This window comes from Rhopilema esculentum, chromosome 3 (assembly GCF_057945365.1).
Source record: "Rhopilema esculentum isolate cy_ngs chromosome 3, ASM5794536v1, whole genome shotgun sequence".
Taxonomy (NCBI): Eukaryota; Metazoa; Cnidaria; class Scyphozoa; order Rhizostomeae; family Rhizostomatidae; genus Rhopilema; species Rhopilema esculentum.
Window position 1 is genome coordinate 5,969,587 of NC_142817.1, and position 25,953 is coordinate 5,995,539.

At 35.4% G+C, this 25,953-nt stretch overlaps 1 protein-coding gene across 1 annotated transcript; it reads left to right on the top strand.

Annotated features, from left to right (window-relative positions):
- Nucleotides 1-1,215: 1,215 nt before the first annotated feature.
- Nucleotides 1,216-25,448, top strand: LOC135692623 (glutamine--tRNA ligase). Its single transcript, XM_065210819.2, has 26 exons — nucleotides 1,216-1,441; nucleotides 2,011-2,158; nucleotides 2,744-2,853; nucleotides 3,310-3,385; nucleotides 3,770-3,834; nucleotides 4,403-4,462; nucleotides 5,235-5,328; nucleotides 5,799-5,858; nucleotides 6,825-6,910; nucleotides 8,559-8,645; nucleotides 8,957-9,056; nucleotides 10,635-10,713; nucleotides 11,457-11,565; nucleotides 13,038-13,070; nucleotides 13,521-13,618; nucleotides 14,545-14,637; nucleotides 16,475-16,612; nucleotides 18,024-18,111; nucleotides 18,967-19,052; nucleotides 19,453-19,507; nucleotides 20,004-20,108; nucleotides 21,425-21,517; nucleotides 22,907-23,034; nucleotides 23,779-23,845; nucleotides 24,643-24,768; nucleotides 25,304-25,448. The coding sequence occupies exons 1-26, from the start codon at nucleotides 1,250-1,252 to the stop codon at nucleotides 25,352-25,354; spliced, it is 2,427 nt and encodes an 808-aa protein (XP_065066891.2). The 5' UTR covers nucleotides 1,216-1,249; the 3' UTR covers nucleotides 25,355-25,448.
- Nucleotides 25,449-25,953: the final 505 nt, after the last annotated feature.

Here is a 25,953-nt window from a genome sequence, read left to right on the forward strand (position 1 = left end):
TCTTCTGTTTCTGAAAAGTGGGGGCACGTGTTCTACGTTACGTGACCTACTCCCCGGGTCCTACGTTAACATATCGTGTCATTTCACAGGCAAGGCGCGACTGGGGCTGAAGCCCCCCCCACTTTTCAGAGAAAAAAAATTTTTTACCGTCCTTTCTTTTATTTTTTTAAACAGAATATGAAATCAAAAGAGAACAAAATGTTTATATACTTCTCGACTTTATTTGATCTATTCACTAACTTATTTGGGTATATTTCTATTATTTGTTGATTATTTTAATAAATTCAGTCAGGGGCGGACTGGCCGGTCGGGCCATCTGACGATCGCCCGGTGGGCCCTCCCAAAATTATTACAATTTTTTCTTAATTTTGCTATTAAATGAAAACTCGTATTGTTTGGTAGGGGCCCTCTCCTGCTGCCAGAACACCGAGACTCTCTCAAGATTAGTGGATACCGAATGAATAAAAAGATCACTTTGCAGTATTTAAGTACTGAAGAAGCATTTTCCAAAATTTGGGGCCCCAGCCCCATGTAAGCAAGGAGAATCCTGGGCCCAGGGCTCACTGTCCCTAATGCAACAATACGATACTTAACTGGACGTTCCAAAACCTGATGAATTTTCTATTCGGACCCCCAGTGAGGAAATCAGGCTTCATGTTTAGCACGCCAACTAACGAAGATTTTCCGTATGTCAAAAATGTTTTTTATTAGTTTGCATTCAGAACGCTAAAAGAGCCTCATTGTCCGAAGAACTTCGGACCCAAGTACATGGAATGTACCCTACCAATCAATACAACAGTTTCTTGTTATTTGCATTGATGTGCACTCTGAACAAAGATCATCCTTTCTTTCTTCTATTCCCCAACGCATGAATCCTCCCCTCTTAAATTTTTTCTATAAATCAATAATGTTTTTTTGAGAATCGTGTCTATTCTAAGCGGTATAGTAATTTATTGAATTTTAGTCTGGGAAATGCATTTTTAGCCATCCTAGAAGGGTTAATTTTAAATTTTTTTTTCGCGTCGGACCCAACCATGGTGGGACCTCCCATGTCACCAAACCTGATTCCTAGCTCCCCCCCCCCCACCTCTCCCAGGCTCAAATTCATGCCGTCTCTTATGATCGGATTCAATGATTTTTTGTAATCTACTTGTTGATGCTGTGAAAAAGATTTCGAGTTCCTGTGCCTCGTTTCCATTGACTCTGATGATGCAATGGAACGTCAGCCTCGTGCTTAGGCCTAGAGCAAATGATAAATAGCAAATGTGCCAGAGCCTTTGGTTTTCTTGTCCTGTCATCGCGTAGTTTTGTGCATTCAGCCAGGAGAGGGATGGAGAACAGATTGAAAGTGTTTCAGGAAATTGGCCTGAGCGAACAAAAGGCAAAGGAAACTGCAAAAAATGAAAAACTAGCGTCTCAACTTGCACAGATTATAGATCAGGTATAACCCTTTTAAAATGCAATAAATCTATATTCTCAGTCACGTGTCGAGTATTTAGTCACAGCTTGGCTGCTTTTTTGGACTAAACTTTTTTGTTACCGTTATGATATCTTCACTACCAAAGTGATGTCTCAATAATGTTTTTAAAGAATATAATGACTGGAAAAAATCAGAGAATTTCAAAGTGTAGCTTAAAGGTTGCTTTGCAAATAAGCATTTGTCTCATTTGTCTGTCTGCATTTGTCTCCTTAAGGTGGTTATCATTTTAAGCATGGGCATAGGTGTTGTTGTGTAGTGGTGCCATAAAGTTTACTCATTCTAGCACAATTCAGTTAATAAGATTTGTTTTGCAAAACAGTTTGCATGAAGAACTAAATTTTCAAAATAAAAGGCTGAAAACCTTAACTTGCCTGGGTTGTACAATGGTTTTAAAAAGTCCAAGCTGAAATCCTTGAATCTCATAACTTGCATCTCAAGAAAGTCTAGCTTGTTGTTAAAGATGTTTTATTAGTGATTAACAATCATCGCTATTCAAACCATGTTTAAAGGTCAATTTTGCCATTTTCCAGGCAAAGTCAATTAGCTCTGATATTCAGAAGCCAACTGGAGTACTGTTATACACATTGGCAAATGCAAATTTGAAGTCTGCTGGGCGGGAAAACATGATTATCAAGTATATCATGGAGAAGAAAATTGCTGCAGTAAATCAGCTTAATGGTAAAACATCATAATTTTGTTAAATATATCCAACATTATTAACTGTTTAAAAGAACAACCTTTGTCATTTCAGGCATTTTTTCTTCTTCCCTAAGCTTGGGAATAGTATGATTGACAATTTACTAGTGTACAATGTTTGACCTGTAAGTGTCTGGAAAAGAAGAGGAACTGACCGGGCGGTAGTTGTATTAGCCTTGTCTTGCACGCTGATGGTTTTAGGTTTCAGCTTGCTGGTTAGTTTCATAGACAGTATTGTCATAACCACTTAAAATTACTTCTTTAAAATATTTTAAGTATTGAGAACCTGGCAAGGGTTGTAATGGGTTAGTTCTGACCAACTGGAATTTTCCCTACCCATATAAGGATATTTGCAGTAGAAATTAAAAACTTTTTGTGCAACCAAATCTTGACACCCAGACAGGTCCAAAGATTCTAACACAGAAGGAAAATTCCAAAAATTTGCTGAAAAATGTGTGCTTTAATAGTAGCTGATACTGAAAGCTGACAAGTAATGATTTTATTGTTGTAAGAAAACCTGCTTTTCTGTACCTGATAAATTATTATTTTGCCTCTTTGTTGAAATAGCTGGTTTTGAATTCTTAAAAAGTCACCCAACTGATCCAATAAAAACTGAGGAATTTGAAAAGTCATGTGGAATCGGCATAAAATACTCTCCTGATGAAATTGAAGATGCAGTAAGTTGTCTTAAAAATTTCCCTTCAAGTTTTATGCTGGTTTACCATTTAAGTATTGTTAAATTTATAGACAATTATGTAAAGAATAACTGGAATCAGCATCAATGAGTAAACAACAAAAGTAATGTAAAAGGTTTTTTGATTGTTGAAAGGTTCGCATATTTGTTCATTGTTATTCTGCCTTTAAAAGCTTGTCAATGAAATGTATATACACAATGAAACTGCTAGTGTTAAAAGCTAGCTGATGAAACTGCAATACCTTTGCAATTGCCCTAGTGCTATATTTCATAATTCCTTATTGTGCCATATTCCGTATTTCATAAAGCATTGCAACTAAGGCTTTTTATTCTTTTTAACACGCAAGTAGAATTATCTTGAACAAATTTGAACTCTTGTTAGAATTTCATGATACAGAAATGTGCTCCAATTTGATTTAGTCTTTGATCTGAATTTTAGGTTGAAAGTGTAATATCTAAATTCAAAGAGGAGGTGAAAGCAAAGAGATACAGGTTCAACACAGGGATGCTTTTAGGTATGGTAGCAACACGTATGTCACCAATGTTTTGATTTTCTACTTGCTGAATTTGATAATGCTTTAGTAAACTGCACAGAAAAAAATAATTTTTTTGAAGCTCCAAGGAGAAGCTCATTTTAAAAATGGTATTGATAACATACCATGTAATAAAGGGCCTTTTGTTCTAATTCATATGGTTCTAGAAAGCCCTGCATGGCAGGTCCTATAAGCGGTAACTATGGTAATTTTATCTTGAATTGTAGTTTTACTGATTTATCTTAAAAATCTTCAGTCTTTTAGGTCTCTTAGACATTCTCCTTTCAATCAATCAGCTTTCTGCTAGTGATTTAAAACAACAAAGGAGATATTTTTAGTGTTAACTTCAGAGTTCTTTGTAAACAGGCAAAGTGAGTGAAAAGCTAAAATGGGTTGACATGAAGATCGTCAAAGCTGAATTAGATATGCAGGTTTGTTTATCTTGTCCCAATTTCATATCTTTCATTTGACACCTTGCCCCTTTTCCTTAAAACATATTGCTACAATATAGCTCAATCTCGTACCAAAAGTTGAATAAAACATGTGTTATTGTTGCTGTTGTTGTTGTTGCTGTTGTTGTTGTTGTTGTGAATATAAAGTATGAGCAATATGAGCTCATGTTTTTAAGGCAATATGAGTTCCAGATTATGAGAAAAGACATCCTAGCATTTAACTTTAACATCAGTTAACATGCCCCAAAATTAATCATACTATTATACAGGTAAGGAATATATAGGTAGATATTCAACAGAATTGGAGGAAACCTGTTTTCATGTTATTGCTTAACTTTATCATTCCAGTGATTTGGGTATATGAACAAAATCTACGTTAATTCCTGGCATTATGTTTTTTCTGGTTTTGAAGATGTGTTTTGAGGCTAAGCTTTGAATCTTGTTAGAATTTTACATAAATAAGTTATTACCAGCATCCTTTCATTGCATTAGGGTCAAATAAAGTCACTCACCTTCTTATAAATTAACTCTCCTTTCATATCTTCAGCTGTTAGATCTTCTTGGACCAAAAACTGAAGAAGATCTGGCTCCAGTTAAAAAGGAGAAGGTATTGTCCATCTCATTTCGAGCTATGTCTAATTATGTTTTTGATATTCGTGTTGGGTGATTATAAGACTAATCATAAGTCGTTGTAGAGAGATCAGTGCTCTTGATTGGCTTTTCCTATCATATTTACTGGTTACAATAATCACAAGCTTTTTCTTTATTGCTACTTACTTCTCAATCACGAGAAACATCTGAGTATCAATGTCACCAACACTTGGTCTATGCATTTCTAGCCACGTATCACTATCAGAGCTCTTGTCCAAGTTTCAGTATATCTCAAAAAAACTCGTTTTGTGATATTTTTAGCCAAACTGCTTAAAATTATATAACAAAGGGTCATATTTTTTTCAATGGTTTGGTGTATAGATCAGGGTGGTTCTAAGTTAAAACTCTTAGTTTCACAGTTAAGGGTACCTTTGCAATGGTTGTTGACAACCCTCCTTGTCCCCAGTTGAAAATCGTTGTGAATCAGTCTGCAAATAGTAGTTTATCACTACTTTGTAAAAAAGGCAATCATGAGAATCAACAATTTTTTCTTAATAAGGTACAGCCTCTTGTGCAACTCTTTGTTTCACTCTTCATGCCGTCATAATGCAACTGTTCCAGAGTTGCGTCTTAGAACCATCCTGTTCTACACATCTAATCATGTAAAGCTCTGTCTATTCGACATTATATGACAGATTGGTGTAAAAGTTTTTTTCAAATTTTTATTAATATAACCTACAATTGCAAAGCTTTGTTACCTTTGAAGTTATGATTATTATTATGACCAGGGAGGAAAACAGCAATCAAAGCCTGAGAAGTCGAAGAAGTCTGGTGACGAGAAACCAAAGGTCCATCAAGCTCTTGATCTTGATGCCATCATGAGTGAGTCTAGTAAAACTCTTACTGATAAATCTGCCTGGTTTTAGCTAACATCAAGACATATCTGAGTAATACTTTGATTCTGACTAACTCCATTTGAAGCATGAAGTCTATCTATTATCTTTGTATATAGATTATAACATCGCATACAGCCTGGCATCCGCTCAATATGTGCATTTGTAATACGAAGCATTGTGTATAGATTGTGAAACACATGACAACTGGATATGGCTTGTCTCTACCAATTGAAACTTTCTGTAAAAACAATATTCAGCATTTGTTTAAAATCGACTCTTAACGACGCTCGTTCTTAATTTGTGAAAACCAGCCTATGCTGTCAAATGTGATTTTATTGCTAAGTAGCCAGTAGAATTCAGTTTAATGGGAAACGTTTTCTCATACTCTCGTGCTGTAAATTGAAATTTGTTTGACTGACACATTCAGGCTTAAATGTATATTTTCTTTGCATTTAGATGCCATTGATCCAAAGACGATGTACTTGACTGGAGAAGCAGCAAAGTTCCATAAACCAGGTTTAGTATTTTCGCCTATATGGACTGAACCTGGGGTAAAATTAATCCTGACGAAATTAGAAGATCCTTTTGTAAAAAAGTTGGGGAAACGATAGGGATTCATATCTGTGTAAATTGTTTGAAATTACGCCCTTTTTATTTCAGGAACAGCCCTATTTACAAAGTTAAGTGCCACGAACTGCTTAGCGTGTTACATTTTATTATTTGATATAGGAAAAGATTAAACTTATTCCGACATAGGTGGACCATACGTTAACTTTGCTTAGGGTAAAGGGGAAGCATATAGGGAGTTCCCGTTTTTTCAAGCATTATTGTAAGCCAGAGGAAATGCTGTTTCGATAAGAGAGCATCAATAAGACGAACTCTGGTCACTGCGTTTCAATTACAGGGTAGGGTCTGCCTGAGGTTCATGTTAAGAACTTGACAGTCCTCAAGTAAGAATCAGCAAAATTCGGATTTAAGCAGAAGTTAAGATGATATTGTTGTTGAATGGTTGTAGTGAATCCTGATCTTAAGGATGTTTATATTATTCTTATTAGATTGAATAAGTCTAGGTCGCTTCATTAATTGGGACAGTGTAACTTAACATAAGACGGCAAAATGCAGAATGTTTGTGGTCATGTTATTTAGGCCCAGTCAATGTTCGTTTTTTTATTTGACAAATGAACTAATCATTACTAGTTTATTTGTTTTTGTTTGTAAGTTTCGTTAGTTTACTGTTTTTTTAATTTTTTATAATATCAATTAAAGCGGTACCGGTTTCCCTTTTAGTCGGTCACATATAGTGCTAGTTTGATAATTTTGTTAGGTTTCTAATGCTTTAGGCTTTAACTTGTAATCTTCTTTTAGATGGGTAACTTTTGTTTGTTGTTCTACTCGACCGTTCTCGTAAGCATTATATGATTCAAATTCATATTTGGAAGCAGTTTTTCTAAGGTTCTTATTATTATTGATTTTTTGTTTTAGGAGAGAATTATAAGACCGACGGGTATGTGATCACACCCAAAACAATGGAATTAATGAAGGAACATTTAGAGATATTTGGTAATCAGGTAAGTTGAGAAGACTCGATAAAGTAATCATTGTTTGGTTCCATTGCAAATGCCCTGCTGAAAATGGTCGTGAAAAGTCTACAAATATCAGTTCCCTGTTTATCTGTTTTTTGGGAAAAAGACAGTCATGAGAACCAACAACAAAGTTATAATCGCATTTGAGGTAAAATGATAACTTATTGACATCCTCAAACTGTCGTGAAGGTTCAATCTCGGATCTTACGACTGACAGGGCGTTTCTTTGCTGCTATCTTACAGGAAGGAAATTCATAAGAAGGAGGCTGTGCTGTTCAAAACGAGTCTGTTAATTCGCTAGCTTGAGTAGGCTGAGAAAGCGGCCAGCTGAATTGAGTTTGTTATCTTAGTATTGACTGCCAAAGGAACATGGATTCTGCAAATCGCCCAGGAGAGTTAACAAAAGAGCGGCATAGCCAATAGAATTAAACCAGCCTAGTTATTCATCAGTCTGGATACCTGACCAAATAGTAACAACTGCTGTTACTGGGAAAAGTTCTCATAGCTTAAAAGCGAAAGATGAAAAGCTTCCGCCCAATCTGTCTACGCTGAATTCATTAAAAGACAGTTTGTTTACCACGAGATTTTGCGAACTGGATCGTGCTCTTTATATCTCAATGCGCCCTTCCAAGATTGATCTGACGGCTTTTGAAAGTAAATTTTTTAAGTAAGCGGAAGTTGAAGGTATTAAAACTAAATGTTCGAGGATTTACTGTTTGCTAAAGAATGGCGACTTTTTTGATGGGGATAGGGTCGGGATTGAATGTGAAGCGTTACCTTCAGGGCACATGCATTACTACAAAGTTAGTGACGATTTTCTGCCAAATTTTGGACGAGCTTGTGATGATTTGATGACATTTATTTACTGGTCGGGCCAACAGTTAAACCCAGTTGCCACTTGACAGGGTAAAACCTTGTCGAATTGTTTAGAGACTATAGTAGAACAGAGGAAACCCGTTAGATTTTTGCAGAGTTGTCAGTTAAATGTGTACTTTATTTTATTGAAACTTTCATTCTGTGGACACAGGTTGGAGTAAAGATACTGCCTGTTTTAGGGAGGTATCAGTTGTCTTGAGGTTGTTAGTGCAAAGCTCTAGCCGATGACAAAATTTGTGTTAATTATAGTAAAAACTCGGTCGTCGGTCTACCTAGCAGTATTCGAATCTATCACACAAACGTGAAAACCGCTTTTGTAAAGACAGAAGGAGTTCCATTTCACCCTTGGACTCCATTGGTAATATTTTCAATAGACAAGCGGCACTGATTAGGCAACAATTTCGATCCCATTTGGCTATACTCATTTATTTCTTAGCTTAGAGTTTTCAATCGTTATATTTTGTACTCCGAAGAATATCAGATGAAAAGCTTAAATATGCTTTGAAATGTTTTCCTTTTCAAATTATTATTTCAAATTTTCATCAAGTTTCTGTTTGTTAGAGTTTGTGGTTGGATGCTCTCCGTTCATTTAGTTTGCAAAACAATGGAATACTAATCGGAAATTTTAAGATGTTGATGGCACATTTGACATTCTTAGCTTGCACCTTAATCTGAAGACTTATTTTTTTCTCCTGGGTTTCTTAACCCGGGAAATCAACATTTTTAAAACCATTGATGAAAGTAATGTTAATTTAAGGTTAGAACAAGATTTCCACCTGAGCCAAACGGAATCCTCCATATTGGTCATGCAAAAGCAATTAATTTCAATTTTGGTTTTGCCAAGGTAAATTGAATTTTGTTGGTATTTGATATCTGTCTATCCACTTCACGTTAAAAGACTTTAAGAATAATTCGTGGAAAAAATAAAATATTTTAGATTGATAGTTCAGTGTTTTGTAACTTTGACAATCATAAGATTACACTTCTTTTTGCAATATTCATGGAATGTACTCATTCTAATTTTCCTAATAAGTTTTATTATATGTTCATTTCATGTTCGTCTTGTCCATGTGCTTTGTCGTGTAGTACAGAACGGTTCAAAAATCTGTTACCCAAATTTATCATCTCCTTTGACGCAGCACTTTGACTTTGCAGGCTTATGGTGGTATAACATTTCTTCGCTATGACGATACTAATCCAGAAAAAGAGGAAGAAAAATTTTTCACTGCAATAAGAGAGATGGTCGAATGGCTAGGTTAGTGTATTTTAAATACAGTTACTGTAAGTTCTACCTCGTCGGTTGTTTGACGTTAGGTCTCTAGCAAGGTTCTCTTTGTCTTCAGAACTCTAAAACATTTATTCTCCGTATATCTCCATATCTAGCCCGTATGTTATGTCTACCTTCACGTCTGCGTTTACGTCTAATTTACATAAACATTGCGTCTAGCTTCACATTTTTTGACATTCTGCCAGTCGACACTAGCAACGTGTCTTCGATTTAAGCTTCATTCGACTTATGTACATATCTAGAACTTGAGCATAGACAAACTCTAGACCTAAATTCAACTTCGACATCGACGGATTTTGACTCCAGCCATTTCAACGACCAATGTTTTCTGTCTTCAGCACATCTTCCTCTTGAGTTTCAGTAGTGTACTGGAAATGAAATGATAAATGGGGATTTCGTTGTTTCTTTAGTAATTTGATTTATTATCTGCTCTATTTTTTAATTGCTAACTCACTATTCTTATCAATTTAGGAAAAACTTTTAGTAATAGCCCTTGCCCCCCTCGGAGTCTCCCTCATCCATCTTTGGTATAATTTTATGGCACTTTAGTAGAAAAATCTCCCAAAAATTTGTTCCCAAAAAGTGAACTAGTTGTTAACTTTTAGATGCAACATATTAGCAACTCTGTGTTTCTAGTGTACTCGTACGGTTTTAACTCAAAGTTTTTCTTTAAGTTGAATTCCCTTTTTTCTGTTTGTTTTTTCATTTGACCGTTCTAATAGGCCTTAAAAATAATAAGTTGATATTCTTTAGCTTGCCATTCTTCTCCTCTTAGACCCGACAAACAGGTGATCTACCTTTAAAAAACTATGGAAATATCCGCCTTCTATCAGGCCTTGCTTTTGCATAGGGTAGAGTTTCTCTTTATTTCTATTTGGCCATTGTTACCTTGGTTGAAGTCCAGGGTTGTTCAGAGTAACAATATAACTAACTGTTTTGCCATGGAACTTAATAGCCAGATATGCATAAGTCATACATTGGAAGCCTCAGGGTCAAATCACTTACCTAAAAATGATTATGGCAAATTGAAGATTTAGAATCTTATATTGGATTATTGGTGATAATTCCATTCATTTTCTATGCACCTGGCAAATCTATGGAGTTTCTGAAGAGCTCTAAGCCTATGCCAAAAACATGTAACTCTTTTAAGGAGATTTCGGTGACTAGGTCCTCCTTGCGGTCTATTATTGCAAAGTTTGACAGGAATTTTGATCAGCCACAAAAATATTAATCAATTTTTATCTGTTTTGTTTGGATGTTTTGAATAGCTGAGATACCAACTAAAGTATTTCATTCATATTAATTTTTCCCGATTTTCATAAATTATAAACATTTTTTCTCACAAGTAGAATTTTATGAAGGGTTTTTTTGTTTCACCAGAATAGACCAGGCGGAGAATAGGGGAATGGTCGCCCGAGAGCGAAATTTATGGGACCAAGTGCTTTTGGTCAATTCAAGGGTGCTTATTTAGAAAAGCGATGTTTTATTTGTAGCTATATCGAATATATCGAATTATTTGTAACTAAGTTTTGTTCCATTTTACAGGCTTTAAACCTTACAAGATAACCCATGCTTCTGACTATTTTCAAGAGTTGTACGATTATGCAGTGAGTTTGATCAAAAGGTAAGCCAGTTTGTCTCTCCTTTAAGCTTCTGGTAACTCTTTTTTTGTCTCGTTCTTTTCAAATATACTACCAATTTTGCCCCCTCCCCCCAACCTGAAAACAATGCTGATATTTTTAGTAAATCAACAAATCAGTTGCAGTGTGTAGCTAAGTCACAAAAAATTGTATAGCTACCTATTCCAGCTAGCGAACTCTTAGACTCTTTGTGGATAGGACATCCTCATTCTTGAGTACTCCATTCAAAGTTACGTAAATGTGTACCACATTTCGTAATAAAGCACTGTTGTTCTAATAATGAAAGGGTCTAATGTGACACAGATATCTACTTCCTGATTCCAAGGTTTTTGGGTTAGTTCTTTGGTTAGAAAAAAGTAAACACCTTTTTTCTCTCTTGCACACTTCAACTTGGCGATGAAGTAGCTATTGCTGATTGGTCATAAATTAGGAACCAATCAAACACACAAACCTCCTGTCACGTTTCTTTTATCCAAATCTAGACATAAACTTGATGAATTTCAGAGTCAAGCAAAGTGGTGGTCGTTCTGCTGATGTAACGAGGAAAGCCATGTCCAGCCACTTTTTCATTTCTATTTTGAGAAAGTTTTGACCCGTTAGGCAGAATAAGAATGAACAATTTTCTTAACTTAAGGCTTCAGTATCATAAATAAAAATTTGTAATGTTCATTGCCATAATTTCCTCATATCATGCTTACCATGACACGCCTCTCTCATTCTCTTTCAGAGGAAAGGCCTATGTGTGCCACCAAGAATATGAGGAAATCAAAGGCCGCAACCCGCCACCAAGTCCTTGGAGGGACAGACCAATAGACGAATCACTCATTCTTTTCGAGGTGACGTATATTTTGTTTTTAAAGTTCGCTGTGTCTAGCCTGTATTTACGTAGCTAATCGTACTCCGAGTCAATTTTTGAGATGTGTGCTATGTTCTACATTGCTCGAAAAAAGGAAGTTACCGCAAAAGCTCTATTTAGCCCCCCTCTCTATTAAGCCCCCTCTCTATTAAGTCCCCTTTATCAAGCAAAATTTTTAAATAAGCCCCCTCTCTATTAAGCCTCTCCTCTTTAGCCTTTCATGTCAAACATAGAAATCATGCGCATTTAGTGGGTCTCTTGACGAATATGACGATGATAAGATCGTGTGCATTAAATACGGCCTCTCTAATATGTAAAGACTAACTTATGCGACTTGGTAGTCAGTCGAAATTTGTTTTGAAGATGTCCAATGTCCAAGGTGACAAAAGATTTCTTATATGCTGAAAAAACGGATAAAGTAAACAAATATTTCCGCGTTTTATACATCCCCGATGCTTTGTAATACCTGAACGTTCTTCTATAGTCAGATAATAGTCAGAAATGTTATCAAAACTAGCTGCCAATCAAAACAAAGATCGGCGTCTTTTTGGCTTAATTTCTGTATATCCACCTGTGGGCTGGTCAATAAGAATTCAGCTGTCTCACCAAATAGTAACTGTTACGAAATCAAAACCAAATCTAGCTAGCAACAATTATTTGCTGTTTTGAAACTTTTTCTAACGACTCGTTCAACTTTCCATTTGTTATCAACAGCTTCATTGTCAGTTGAAAATTGATCACATATGATGTGACACATGTGATATTTGAACAGCTTTTAATGCCTCTATCAGATATATATTCATTTATTGCCTCTATCAGATCTCAAAACTGATTTTACAACTTCCACCGTGTATACAGCTTTAACAGCTTTTGCTAGCTCTTCCCAAAATGCATCAGTAATTTTGGTCCATTCCCAAAAAAATCGCGTACTTGACTCAGCTTTCTCCGTTTACTAAACTCTTAACAAAAATGTGATATTAACACACTTATTAAATCAGTCATAAATGGAAGCATAATTTTTGTAACGTTAAAATTTCCGTACCAAGGTATGCACATAGTTTCTGCAATGGAACAATTTTTTAGAATATTTGTTTATTTATACAAAACAGTGTCAGGTATTTATTTACGTGTGTTTATTGTTGTTTTTTTTGGCGCGTTGCAGGGTTTTTTATTTGCTATATTTTAATTCATAACCTTTTCCTTTAGCCGAAATGATTTTTTTTGCATTTTTTTTGTTTTTGTGTGAAATATTTAGGATTTTACTTAATAAGACGGTCGTCTATCTTTTTATGCACTGTAAAATCCGTTATATTCTTGTTGAATTGCTATCAACGAACTTTCAAATCATTATAAATATACTTTTATTGCAAATTTAAGTTTTTAAAGACTTTATCGCTTCTCTTTTTATGCGTTACAATAAGTTTTTACATATTTACATTTTACCAAACACAGGACATGAAGCTTGGAAAAATTGATGAAGGAAAGGTATGCTTAACATTTTGTATATTTTGTTTTGATTTTGTTCGAATTTTAGGCTTTTTCGCTCGAATTTTAGGCTTTTTCGCTCGAATTTTAGGCTTTTTCGCTCGAATTTTAGGCTTTTCGCTCGAATTTTAGGCTTTTCGCTCGAATTTTAGGCTTTTCGCTCGAATTTTAGGCTTTTCGCTCGAATTTTAGGCTTTTCGCTCGAATTTTAGGCTTTTTCGCTCGAATTTTTGGCTTTTCGCTCGAATTTTAGGCTTTTCGCTCGAATTTTAGGCTTTTCGCTCGAATTTTAGGCTTTTTCGCTCGAATTTTAGGCTTTTTCGCTCGAATTTTAGGCTTTTTCGCTCGAATTTTAGGCTTAGCATAAAATCATAGTATTACAGAAAACGCTATAAGCTGTCGCTGAATGCCTTCTGTTGATTTTGAAAGAAAAAATGTCATTTTGTTCAGGCCACTCTTCGAATGAAATGCACCCTTGAAGATGGTAAAACAGATCCTGTTGCATACAGAATCAAATTTACTCCTCATCACCGAACTGGCGATAAATGGTAGGTAAAATTGACAAAATCCTTTTAATATTTCTTTTCAAAAGATCACTTTGTTGTCTGTATTTTAAGTATCACATCGTTTTATGTTAAGGGGCTTCTTTACTGCTGTTTTCAGGAAGACCAATTTCGTTTCACATTACAAATATTTGCAATATTGCTTGTGTTATATAGTTTATATCATCAAAGTATTATAGATTTGGTTACCTTATAGACAAACTCTGTTCGTTGGTATTTTTTTAAGTTATCAAATATCAAAATTATTTGAAGCCTTTTTCATAAACATAGGTAATGGCCAATAACATGTTTCGTAAAACCAATAGGCAAACCAATTTGTGTTTATTTTAGATTGATGATGTGCTATATAGTCAATCATGCATTTTCTTAAATTGCTTAGAGTTCTTGAAAATTTTTGTTCATATCTTATTAAGTGAATATTTTCTTTTGTCCTAAACGTTTTACAGAACAGTTTGATTCTACAGAGGGGAACTGACATGTGTTAAATATACCATGTAAACGGTTCTGATTAACTTGCGACGATTTTTCTCCGATAATATGCGAAACACCGCATAAGTACACAGCCTTGTCCTGCAATAGAAGCACAATCTTTATTTTATTTTCTCCTAAGATCGACTTAAACTGAATTATTTATTCCACTACTGCCTGGTGTCTGAATAGAAAAATTTACCAGAAACTAAAAGGTTTACAGTCATTGGGGTATTGTAGAATTTAAGCTATTACCATAATATAGTTAGGGTTAGATTTAGGGTTAGGGTTAGGGTTAAGGTTAAGGTCAGGGTCAGGGTCAGGGTCAGGGTTATGGTAAAGGTTAAGGGTTAGGGTTAGCCTGCTCCTCTGATCGAAACTCAAATGGCTTATAGCTTTGGATATATACTTCAAAATTTTACCATTCGTTGACTATTTTATAGGTGTATTTACCCAACTTATGATTTCACACATTGTCTCAACGATTCGTTGGAACATATCACCCATTCGCTGTGTACTAAAGAATTCCAATCTAGGTAAGTTTTTTGCTATGTTTTTTATATGTATAAACACAGTATTTTGATATACCTTACTGCAAACTAGAATCTTTGCCAAGACTGTTAGGACCGATGCAAAAACTTTCTATGTGCATTTTCCAGGAATTTCTATTCAGCTCGTATCTATTCAGGTTTTGCTAATTTGCGACATTCAGTTACTGAGTTTAAAAATCGAATACTGAGTGAAGTTAAGGATCAAGTATGCAAATTATTATTGTAGGGGTGTTGTAGTGAAACTTTTGGACATTGTGAGGGTAGTTTAGTATGACAACATCGTTTAAAAGTTAGTGGTATCAGGGTGCGCTGAAACTATCAAGGAATTCTTCAGGCCTTGAAAAAAAAATTTTCTTCCTGGCAGCAAAATAAAGAATTCAAGATTTCCTGCGAAGCTTCGAGAAAGTTTCCAGCCACTGAAATTGATATTTCAAGTTGCTTGATTTGTTTAAAAATTTGCCCTAAAACAAACTGTCACACGAAAAAATTAATTATTGGTCCTGCAGTTTTGATCATAGCTATTCGAACAGGAATCATTTTGTTTATACTGTATTAGATGATCAAGGATAACGTGATCAAGCATGATACTCATAGTTTGTTTTCAAGGTTAAAGAAAGTAGATCTGAAAATCTACAATAACTTTCCTACCAGTACTAGCAAACTAGATACTTTATAAGTATTAATATATCTATACATCTTGCTCTGGGTGGGTTTATCATCAAAGCTAGTAGTTCATACGACATGTAAGAATACTATTTTATTTTTCAATAGTTAAAATAAATGTTTTAAATCAGGGGTGGTGCTAGAGGCAAAAATTCAAGACCAAAACGCTTACATTTTATAAAGCAAGTGATGAAAAATGTATGCGTTTGCCAGTAGAAAAATACGAATAATAATGGACACATCCACATAGGTTTTGGGGCATGTTCACCTTCAAAACAATTATAGTAACAAGATTGGCTGTCTTTAAGTGTTTTTACATATATAGAATGGCTAATGTAAAAAGGAAATGAACTGTGTTTTAGGTTGCTGGAATTAAATTAGTAGCTGAAAATCATGCACGGAAATTTGGCATAACAGACGCTTATAATACCAGATGATTGAAAGCTAATCTTCGTTTTTTGTTAGTAGTGCAGAACAAAAATTATGTATATCTCAAGAAAACAGCATTCCGTAGAAATATTGTAACATGAATTTAATGTTCATATTAAAATCAAGCGATGGAGATTTCACGCTAAAAATTTCCTGGCAAATATCAACAATTTCCTGCAATGAATTTGTGCCAAAAATTTCATGGCATTCTTGCCGGACATTTTCCAGCCCTGGAATTCTTTACTCAACCGTATGAAGACGGCAGTCAATGCGGTTGTTTTAATCTATAGCTAATAGCTGGATTGGTCACAGGACTTCTGTCATCGTACGTATCTCTCTTGTGTAAATGAAATTGTGTTTTTTGTAGATAATCGTGATTATATTACATTGTGATCAATATTACATTGAGATCACGACCTAACTAACAGCGCTAACTTCCCAATGTAGCAAACTAAATGTTTGGCTCCTTCAGTTCTGCTTTAAGCATTTTCCGTGCTTAACAACTGTATACTTGTTTAACAATCTCTTCGTTCATTTAACCTCCTTTATAACGAACCACTTTTTTGGTTCCAAGCAAATTGGTTTTATGAGGACTCAACAACAGTAGATTGATCGCAAGTATGAAAACCTATGAAAAAAGCCCAGTTAATCTCAGTATTTGAAAAAACAATAAATAAAAACCACCTAGTAAAAACATAACAGATATTCCAAAATTCTATTTTGATTTCAGGCGTTCTTCGTATTACTGGCTATGCAACGCACTTGATGCCTACTGCCCTGTACAGTGGGAATACGGAAGGTTAAATTTGTTGTACACTGTCGTGTCAAAGCGAAAGATTGCCAAGCTGATTTTGAACAAAATTGTTAGGTATGTTGTATATATTCCCATCAGTCACTATGTCCCGTCAGTCAACGGTTCAGAGTTGACAATAGGCTTTGCAGCGCATTGGTGATCGAGAAAACAATGAGAATTAGCCGATTGGATACATAACAATAGGTCTATTGTGTGTTCTAACCAATGGGAATTTAAATAGCCAGAGAAATGTGTCGGGCCATAGTGTTTTTTAGTATAAGCTTGTTTTAAACTTTGTTTTTTAAAGTTTTATAAGTTTGATGGCTTCAAAAGAGTCAAGGATTTTCCTTGTCAGTATTTTGGCTGTAATATTTTCTGCTAGAAACCAGAGCTGTGAGTAAATCTATTTTGCAAACGTTTTATGGCCTTCTCCTTCCCTGTTAAAACATCGATATGATCGCGAATGCTTCCATCTTGACCAGTTTAATCCTGTTTCTTAACTGTGGCTGTGCGAGCAACATTTTTTTACAGGAAGATGGATTAAAATTGGTTTTTACGCTGTTTGTAATTTGATTTACAGTGTTTTAATGTGTTTCCCCGGCGATTAATTGTTTTCAATGAATTTACCTAGATTCTTTCATCTTCCTTTCAAGGGTTCTGGGAAGATGTTTCTGTCTTATTCCTTTATTCCTAGAATGTCTGCCCTTCCGAACAACCGTTCTGAGCCTGCTTCTATCTCTACAATTTACAAGCTTTCTACAAATTTATACCTTATTTTATTTCTGCAAAATGCATTAACAGTTTTTTAGTTCCTGACACCCTCTGAAAGTTGCTTCACTTATCTTAACCTCAACCTTTTCTTCAGCTTGACCAAAAAATTCCTTTTTTTAACCTATTCAATGCTAATTTAAAAATTCTGTGTTAAAAGTTCGTAAAAATTGACAGTAAGGTGCTATATTTGTAATTCCATCTTGGGAACTCAGAATTAAGTCAGGTTTATGAGAGATCGGTCACACACGTATAAGTGTATGACTGCTAAATGTATTTACCACGCATTTTTGTTTAATCATCTGCCAGTGGTATTGGATAGCGTGAGAAATAGTAATTTACATGTTTAGTAATTTGTTTGTATGCTATGTAGTATGTATATATGTCTTTAAATGATGAGTAAATGAATTACTACAAGAACCTTTGATTTGCAACGTGTTTTGTACCCATTTTCTTTAAACCACCTTGTTTTTAATTCACTAATACCTGCATGCTATTTATATACTTCCCGCTCCTATCTGAAGACTGCACCCATGTCGAACTTGTCCAATTTTTTCTCTAGACTGGTTTTTATATTGCACCACTCCCCCCCCCCCCCCATGTTAAAGGCAGAATGTCTACACGTTTGAAAGAGCACTGAAAGGCTTCCAAAAATAATCACCTCTTCTACTTAAACTGTCAAGAAATTAGGATTTGCTAAATCTTTCCGACTTTCTAGAGACTGGGATGACCCAAGGCTGTTTACATTGACTGCTCTGAAAAGACGAGGGTTTCCACCTGAAGCAATCAATTTATTCTGCTCAAAGGTACGCCATCTTACCTTACCATACAACTTCCGTGTTGTTTTCTCAGTATCATTCTTGGAAATGAGGATGATAAAAGAAAGAATCTTCCATATAGAGTTACGTATGCAGGTTACACCATACATTGTTCGTGTTTTCGAACTGAATATGAACGTTTAAGCTTTGGAAATTTTGTGTACAATACAGTCGTGACGACGTTGAGACTGCCGCCGAAAAACGAAACCTGGATCAACCATCGACGGGTTTTCTGTACCGACCTTTTTATCTCCTTGGGTCGGCAGGCAATTAACGATCAAAAATTGATTAAGAAATTCTTTCTTCTCGGAAAGTCTTCAAAAAATTATTTCAACATTTATTCACCCGGCATCTTTAACTCGTCGTCACCAATATAGCTGACATTGCTGACAATGTTTTCCGAATCTGAAGGCGTTTGTTATTCTTCAGTGTATTTTTCCGAAGTCACGTATCGATTAGAAACGATTATCAAAATTTGGAGATTACGTTGCGATTATGACGTTTCCCCAAGCTGCTACGCAGAGGCAGTTGATCCATTTTGTTTGGCGCACGAAGACGTAGATGTAAAAGTGGAGCCTTGAAGCCTAGATCGCTATCACATCCCTTCCAAGAAGTGCGAAGAAGAGATATTGAGCCATTAATAGTGACAAATCCAGTCAAAAGAATAGATAAAAATTTCGACTCTAGCTAGAGTCATCTTTAATCTTCAGTATAGTAAATAAAGACAAATAAACTTTAAGTAGAGAAGAGCTAAACAAAGAGGATCGTAAATCATGTGATCTAACAGTTCGTAGAACAAACTAATTGGCTTTTCCTAGAATCCGATTCTTCACTCTCTTTCAGATCGGCGTAACAATGTCCCAGTCAACGATTGATCCGGCTCTTCTTGAATCTTGTGTCAGAGATGTTTTGAATGTCACTGCTACAAGGTATGTCCCTTTTGTACTATGATAATTCTTTCCCAACCAGTTTTACAAAAGGAAATGTCTATGATGGTTGCTATTTCTCGCACTTCTTCTTTGAATAAGACTTCTAAGAATTCAATTAGAATATTGGTTGCTCTGATATTGCAGAAACTGATATATTAGTATTTTATTTTATTTTAAAACTCACTAGATTGTAGCTTTTTTTACATTGTAAAATACTGTTCAGCCTGTACAGTCAAATTGCCTTTTTTTCTTTGTGCGCGAATACAGCAGTATCAGTTGACATAAGTTCTGAAATAACAACACAATTGTAAAATTATGTATTTAAATGTATTTTAGATTAATTAAATCAAGACGTTGTAAGCAGAAATAATATATAATGATTGTTTTAATTTTCCGGCAGAGTTATGGCTGTTCTCGAACCACTGAAAGTAATCATTACAAACCTGTCTGGCGAGGTAAGTACGATCTATCCTCACGCCTGAATTACATTTAGGAAAAATACATGTACCTAGCGTTAAAAGAAAGATACATTGACAGTAACGAAAGTTTTAATCATTGAACAATTTCAGACCTGTCAACCCTCCTGATTCAGCCGGGAGACTCCTAGTTTTGACTTCCATATGACATTGACTTCCATATGACAACAATTTTTTGTTAGTGCTGATTAACAAAAAATCACTAAAAGTTATTGTCAAGATATTTCTCGTGATCACTTTTATCATAAACTGTTTGCCGAGCATAACATTTTATCAGGAATGTTTATTCCCTTAACAAATTACTGTGATCTCCCTGTTTTTGACCAAATCTCCCTGTTTTTCTTTAGGAAAAATCTAAAATCTCCAGGTTTTGAAAATTTAAGGTTGACAGGTCTGCAATTTGCGTCGTTTTTATTTGTTCCATGATTTAAAGTTATCGTGGAGACTCAGAGGGTGCTTGAATTTAATCTTTTAGAAAAGAATGATCGAAGTTCCTAATATCCCTGGTAGTGAGTCAAGTGGAGTTCACAAAGTCCCCTTAGAAAATATCATTTACATTGAGGGTTCTGATTTCAAGGAGGTAAGTAAACACACGTGAATTTGTGACGTATTTCCTACTACTTTATTTTATGCAAATTGCATTGAAAAAATGCTTGACGTTTTGTCTTTTTGGGTGTTTGGTATAATTATGAGTAAAAGTTGATAGCGAGCAAGTGAATGACGTGGAGAGCTAAAGTTAGGTAAATTTTTGTTTCGTTTTTGCAAAGAATTCGACTTTTTCTACTTCTGTTTCAAGATAACAATCAAAGAAATCTCGTATCTCGCAAAGTTGTTTAATAATTCATTTGATTTTCCAAAGTCTAAACAAAACTAAAATGACCAGCGTTTTATTTTTAGCTTCCTTTGAAATGAAAATGTTCCTGACCATTTTTATATAGACCCTCAACACAATTTTTGTAAAATTAACTTTTCCATGGGTTTTATTTTATGCCTTTTTGTAGGGCATTCTTGAAACATATCAAGTTTCTATCAGGAACTTGTTTGTTCAAACAAGTTTTAATTTTGCTAATCTATTAGCAGCGGTGTTTCTTTGATACAGTTTTTTTGGTAAACTAAATTAGATGGTATTTTCGTGTGTTTTGTGTCTAGGGAGAAAATTTTCAGAGGCTTATATAAAATTTTCTAAAATGATCTTAGGTGACAAGATTCGAAAAGAGCGCTCAATTGCTTTTCTGCATTCATTGGCTCAAATAATTATGTTTTTGAAGTGGCAAACCAGCGAGAAACGTCTATCAGATCATGAGACCTGCCCCCATTCTCTCGCAAGTTCTTTTTTGTATTGTTTTACAGTTTAAACCTAATATTCAATGCAGTCATCGTCTCAGCCAAGGAGGTTAGCCAAGGGGTAGTCACTTAATTCTTATTTCCGAATGCCTTTCGTTGATTTGAAAATTCAAAATAGCAATTGCTGTTTACGGGAAATTGTTGTTTGCAGTAGGTATATACATCTTTCCTTGGCTTATCAAATCTACGTAAAAGATTCGTTATAGGGGTATATTTAAAAAGGAGGGTGTCTATCTACGCCTCCAAACACAAGGAATGAATATTTCTTTTGCTGAAGTGTTCAGTGAGGCACAAGGCTGTTGCTCCAGGTGGGGGAATGTTTCACCGCTGTCATGCATGGATGAAGACGTTCAAATAGAGAGAGAACTAATAGGAAATGTAAGCGAGATTTGCGGTAACATGATTCATGTGTGTTTTGATGACAGTTTTAAAGCAATCGGGATCCTAACTGATTGTTCGTCAGTGCGCAAGTACCGGTCATATCTGATGCATGACTGCTATAAAGCCGAAACTGATTAAAAGACGTTCACGTGAAATTCCGGTTTTTTGTAGGTTGGTGAGAAGGATTACAGGCGATTGACGCCTGACCAATCTGTAGGCTTACGTCACGCGGGTCTTGTGATTTCAGTGAAAGAAGTAGTAAAGGTTTGTACTTTTCTTATCGTGTAAGAAACAAGCATTTGTTAAAAGCATTGTTTCGTACAAAGTCTTTTCATACACTGAGTACCACTTGCTAAATGGCGCGTCCTGTATGTCGTGTTCTAACAGAAAAACTTTGGTTTCAGTTTCTTTGTCTCCGATCTCCCCAAGGACCCTGACGTAGTGACCCTGTCAAAATGTTCAATGTAATTTTTCTCAGATGGGAACTTTGCGTGCCTTGTTTTAGGTGACAAAGAAGTACTATCCCTACTAAAAGTCTTGGAACACTAACGCCAGTTTCCAAGAGAAACTTGGCCATTCCCCAGCTCCCCCTTGGAACAATGTTGGTTTCCTATAAACTGACGTGTGGGATTAGGAAAAGCGTTTTTCTATTTGACTTGTATGATATTTTCTTATAGTATGAACATTGCTTTAGGGGCTGGAGGTTATTTGCCGGAAACGACATGCAAAATATAAAAATGAGATATTTATCCAAGTACAAAGAGATCTTTAAAAATCGCTTCGAAAAAAGAAAAAAAAATTGAAACATACCTAGGCTTTACTTTCTTATCGGCCACCATTTGCTGGAAATTGGAAAACCCCGATCGTGCCGAAAACTAATCATCACAATTTTAGTGTTTCAAGCCATTTACAATCTTTGTACCACCAAAGAATTTTTGCAGAGAGCGCTTTGTTTCTTGTGCATTCTTGTAAGGCTTTTCTAAGGAGCTATTCTGAATACTTTTATCATATGAACCAGAATTACTTTCAAGAGAGCATGGATTTGCTTTGCCTTGTTTGTGGTTTTTTAAATCTTATCATTTTGTAACTGGAAAGCTTATCTGTTATTTTGATAAAATGATTTATCTCACTAGCGTCTTGAAAATGGGTTTTTGTTAACATCATATTTCATGGCTGTAACATAGAAAACAACTTCTCTTGTAATTTTGAGGAAAATATAAAGATAAACTGGATTATTGAAACTTTTGAGGAAAGAACAAGATAAAACTGGATTATAGAAACTTTTTTGATTGATTCTATTGGAAACAGATTTTGCCAATGCTTAGAAATTGGCACAGATATAATATAAAACCTACTGATGACGCAATTTAAGACTCATTGCTAACAATGGGCCTTTGCGAGCGTGGCGACGATCCAAACAATGGCAGTAAACTTCTACAGATTAACCAAAATTGATTGCAGACAGTTTAAAAATGCATTATGGGATGCTTGTGTAGCGCAAAGGCTCATTGTTAGCAATGAGTCTTTAAATATATTTTCTGCAATAGGCATTTACTCTCTGCAACTGCATAGAACAAGCTCAGCTTTTTATAGTTCAGATGCCTATCTAGTTAATTCCTTTAACTGTTATGTATATATTTCGTCATTGTATAGAATGCAGATGGATCATTGAAGGAGGTCCACGTGACTTGTGATGACTCAAAGAATGTCGCCAAGCCGAAGGCTTTCATACACTGGGTTTCAAGTCCAATCAAATGTGAAGTTCGAATTTACGATCGGCTGTAAGTAATTGGTATTTTGAAGTCCTTTTGAAGACGCATTTCAATAGGAGCGAAGATTTGGGCAATTTATAACTCTCATGAACGGGTCTGGACATCCAATTCATGCTAAAATAGTCGGACCACCCAACTATATCCTTTCGTTTTTGTATTTTTGATTCGACGGATCTTATTGTTTAAGACGTTTGCTTGTTTGTGTTTCAAACAGCAAATGCTTGAACAGCAAATGCTTCCCTTTTCCATGAAAGTTGTCCTTTACTGGCAGTGTATCAAACCCCTTTTTGAACGCCATCTTCAATTTTAACTGTCTTTTTGGCTTTTAAAAAGGCCAACTCTGTCACATGATCAGTTTTCATCGATCGGATTGGTTATTATTGACGCAAATTGCAAGATAGCCAATGAAATCAGTAGGTGATATCATATTCATTAAGGGGTCCCTGACCCATATTTATAGCGAGCCTAGTAAACTTGACTGAATCTATATTAATCCCGTTACATTATTGTTTAAAATTATTACTTTGCGATTCTCACTTTGATAGCTACAGGCAATTTTCAAGTCTAATAAACTGTTATTCATGACTTTGAAGTGCAGAGAAACACAACCAAATGGTGGGCCTTGTTTCTATAGAGTGCAAAACACAGAGCACTTTATCATCCCATCATATCCTTATTTTTGGATAATTATGCTTGCTAAGTCAGTTTAATGCAAATCATACTCTTAGTTTGATTTTGTTTTTTATTTTCCAGATTTAAACACCCCCATCCTGAAGATCCTTCAGAGGTCCCAGGAGGATTTCTTAGTGACATAAGCGAGGTAATCTCATTGTCACACGGAATGGACTTTTTCTAATACTTTTTGCTGTCATTACTTTTGTTCTGTAATTTTTTGTGTCAAAGCTATATTTGTTGATAATTAAGGCAGATCAAGGGACTCCCACCCGCAGATGGATAAACAGAAAAGGCGGACATAGATAAGTACCTCACTAATCGTCACGGTAGTGTTTGTAGACTTTGCATGCTTAAACCATAAATTTAGAGGGGGAGTGTTTTGAGTTTAAGCAAAACTACAGCTCGCAAACGGATTTCAGTGGTGACAACCACACATGGATTGCACATACCTCCATTCTTGTCTACCTTAACTCTGATGCTTTTAATGCATTTGCAATTAAATCACTTTCAGCACTAAGATTTGACGTAAATATGGATGTTGGTATTTTGAAGTGGGTTTTAGAAATTATTTGGTCCTCGAATGAAAGAGGATCAAGCGACTGAAAGACTGAAAAGCAAGGAACTGAGAGAAGAAGCTTGTGTCTCTTTTTTGTAATTGATTTTGACTTGTTTGACTGAATAATGATTCTAAGACCACAGTTACAATGGTAAGAAACAGAAAGAGAGACATGGGCACAAGGTACAAATTGTTTCTAGCTTATAGGTTAGAAAAAGTGCCCAGCTGATGGGTTAGCAAAGGATTTAGAAACACTCGGCTGTCTTCAGGGTATTCTACCACTTTCATCAAGATATTTAATTGTATTTGATTTTTAATTTTTTGAACTCTTGCCCTTAACACTTTTCTTTTATGCAAATTTGAAATATCCGTTCACAAACTTTCAGAACTCTCTGACGGTGATTGATAATGCCTTGGTTGACGTCACAGTAAAGGGAGCCTCTACCTTCACGAAGTTCCAGTTTGAGAGGCTGGGATTCTTCAGTGTTGATCCAGATTCAGTCAACAACAAGGTATGCTTTCTTGTGGAGTGTTTTGATTCATACATACAGAGTTATAACGAGGGATACGCACTGTGCTGGGAATAATAATCATCATAGTGTTTTCATTCTACTTTTCTTTTGATAGAAACTAGGGGCATTTCAATATCTTTAATTCTCATCTTTCTAGCTTCAATAATTTTGTAACATCATTTAAGTACAAGGCCGTTGATAAAAAACTACCATTTCTGATTCTAAAATATTGCCAAGGTGATCAGCTTTTCTTCAAGGCGACATGATTCTCAGAATTAAGTGACTTTTTCGTGTGCATATTTGATCGTTTGAAATTTGCTGGAAATACGTGACGTTTCTCTTGCAAAGCAATTAACAAAGATATGCAAAGCTTGGTTTTGCTCCCCAATTCTTAAGTCAGCTAGTTTATTATTTGCAGAAAATGTCAACAAGCTTCCAAGAATGTGCTGCCCTCCAATGTACATATTTACTTATTTTTGATCTTTCCTTGAATATGTTCTCCAGCTGCTGCAGCTTTTTTGTCTTTTCGTTCAAGTTGGTGTTTAACAGAGTCATTGCCCTCAAAGAAGATGCCGGAAAAAGTTAGCATTTCATGAGGCAACAGCATTGTTTGTGAGAGCACAGTACTGGATGCAGTTTTCAATTGTAGTGAATTCATTATCAGAATTTGAAAAAAATCACCGTTTATCGTTCAGTTTGTTTACCTGTTAGACCGGGAAGAGTTATGGTTGCAATCCGGATTAATCATCACCAATCAAAATGATCATTACAGTCATCACTACTATCATTACCGTTGTCATGATCATCAATCATGATCATAAATCATAAACATAAGTCCTAGTCTCCAGCATAGCCAATCATTTCATCACAAAATCGTCATTGTCATGATCATAAATCATAAATCTTAACCTCAATCATAGCCAATCATTATCATCACAAATCATCATTGTCAGTCATCGCTATTAGCGTCATCATAAATCATCATTTCCCTATAAACACAATCAAACATCGATTATTGACTCAGCCTGTACTTTCAAAATATTCAGGACCTGGTTTTGCGGCTAAATTCCAAGTCTTACGAAAACCTGATTCCTAGGTTATTTACGTTATCTTGTGGTGATCTTGGTCACCTTCTTTTGATTTTCACAACGGCACGCAATCATGAAAGGATTAAATGTGTTCCAT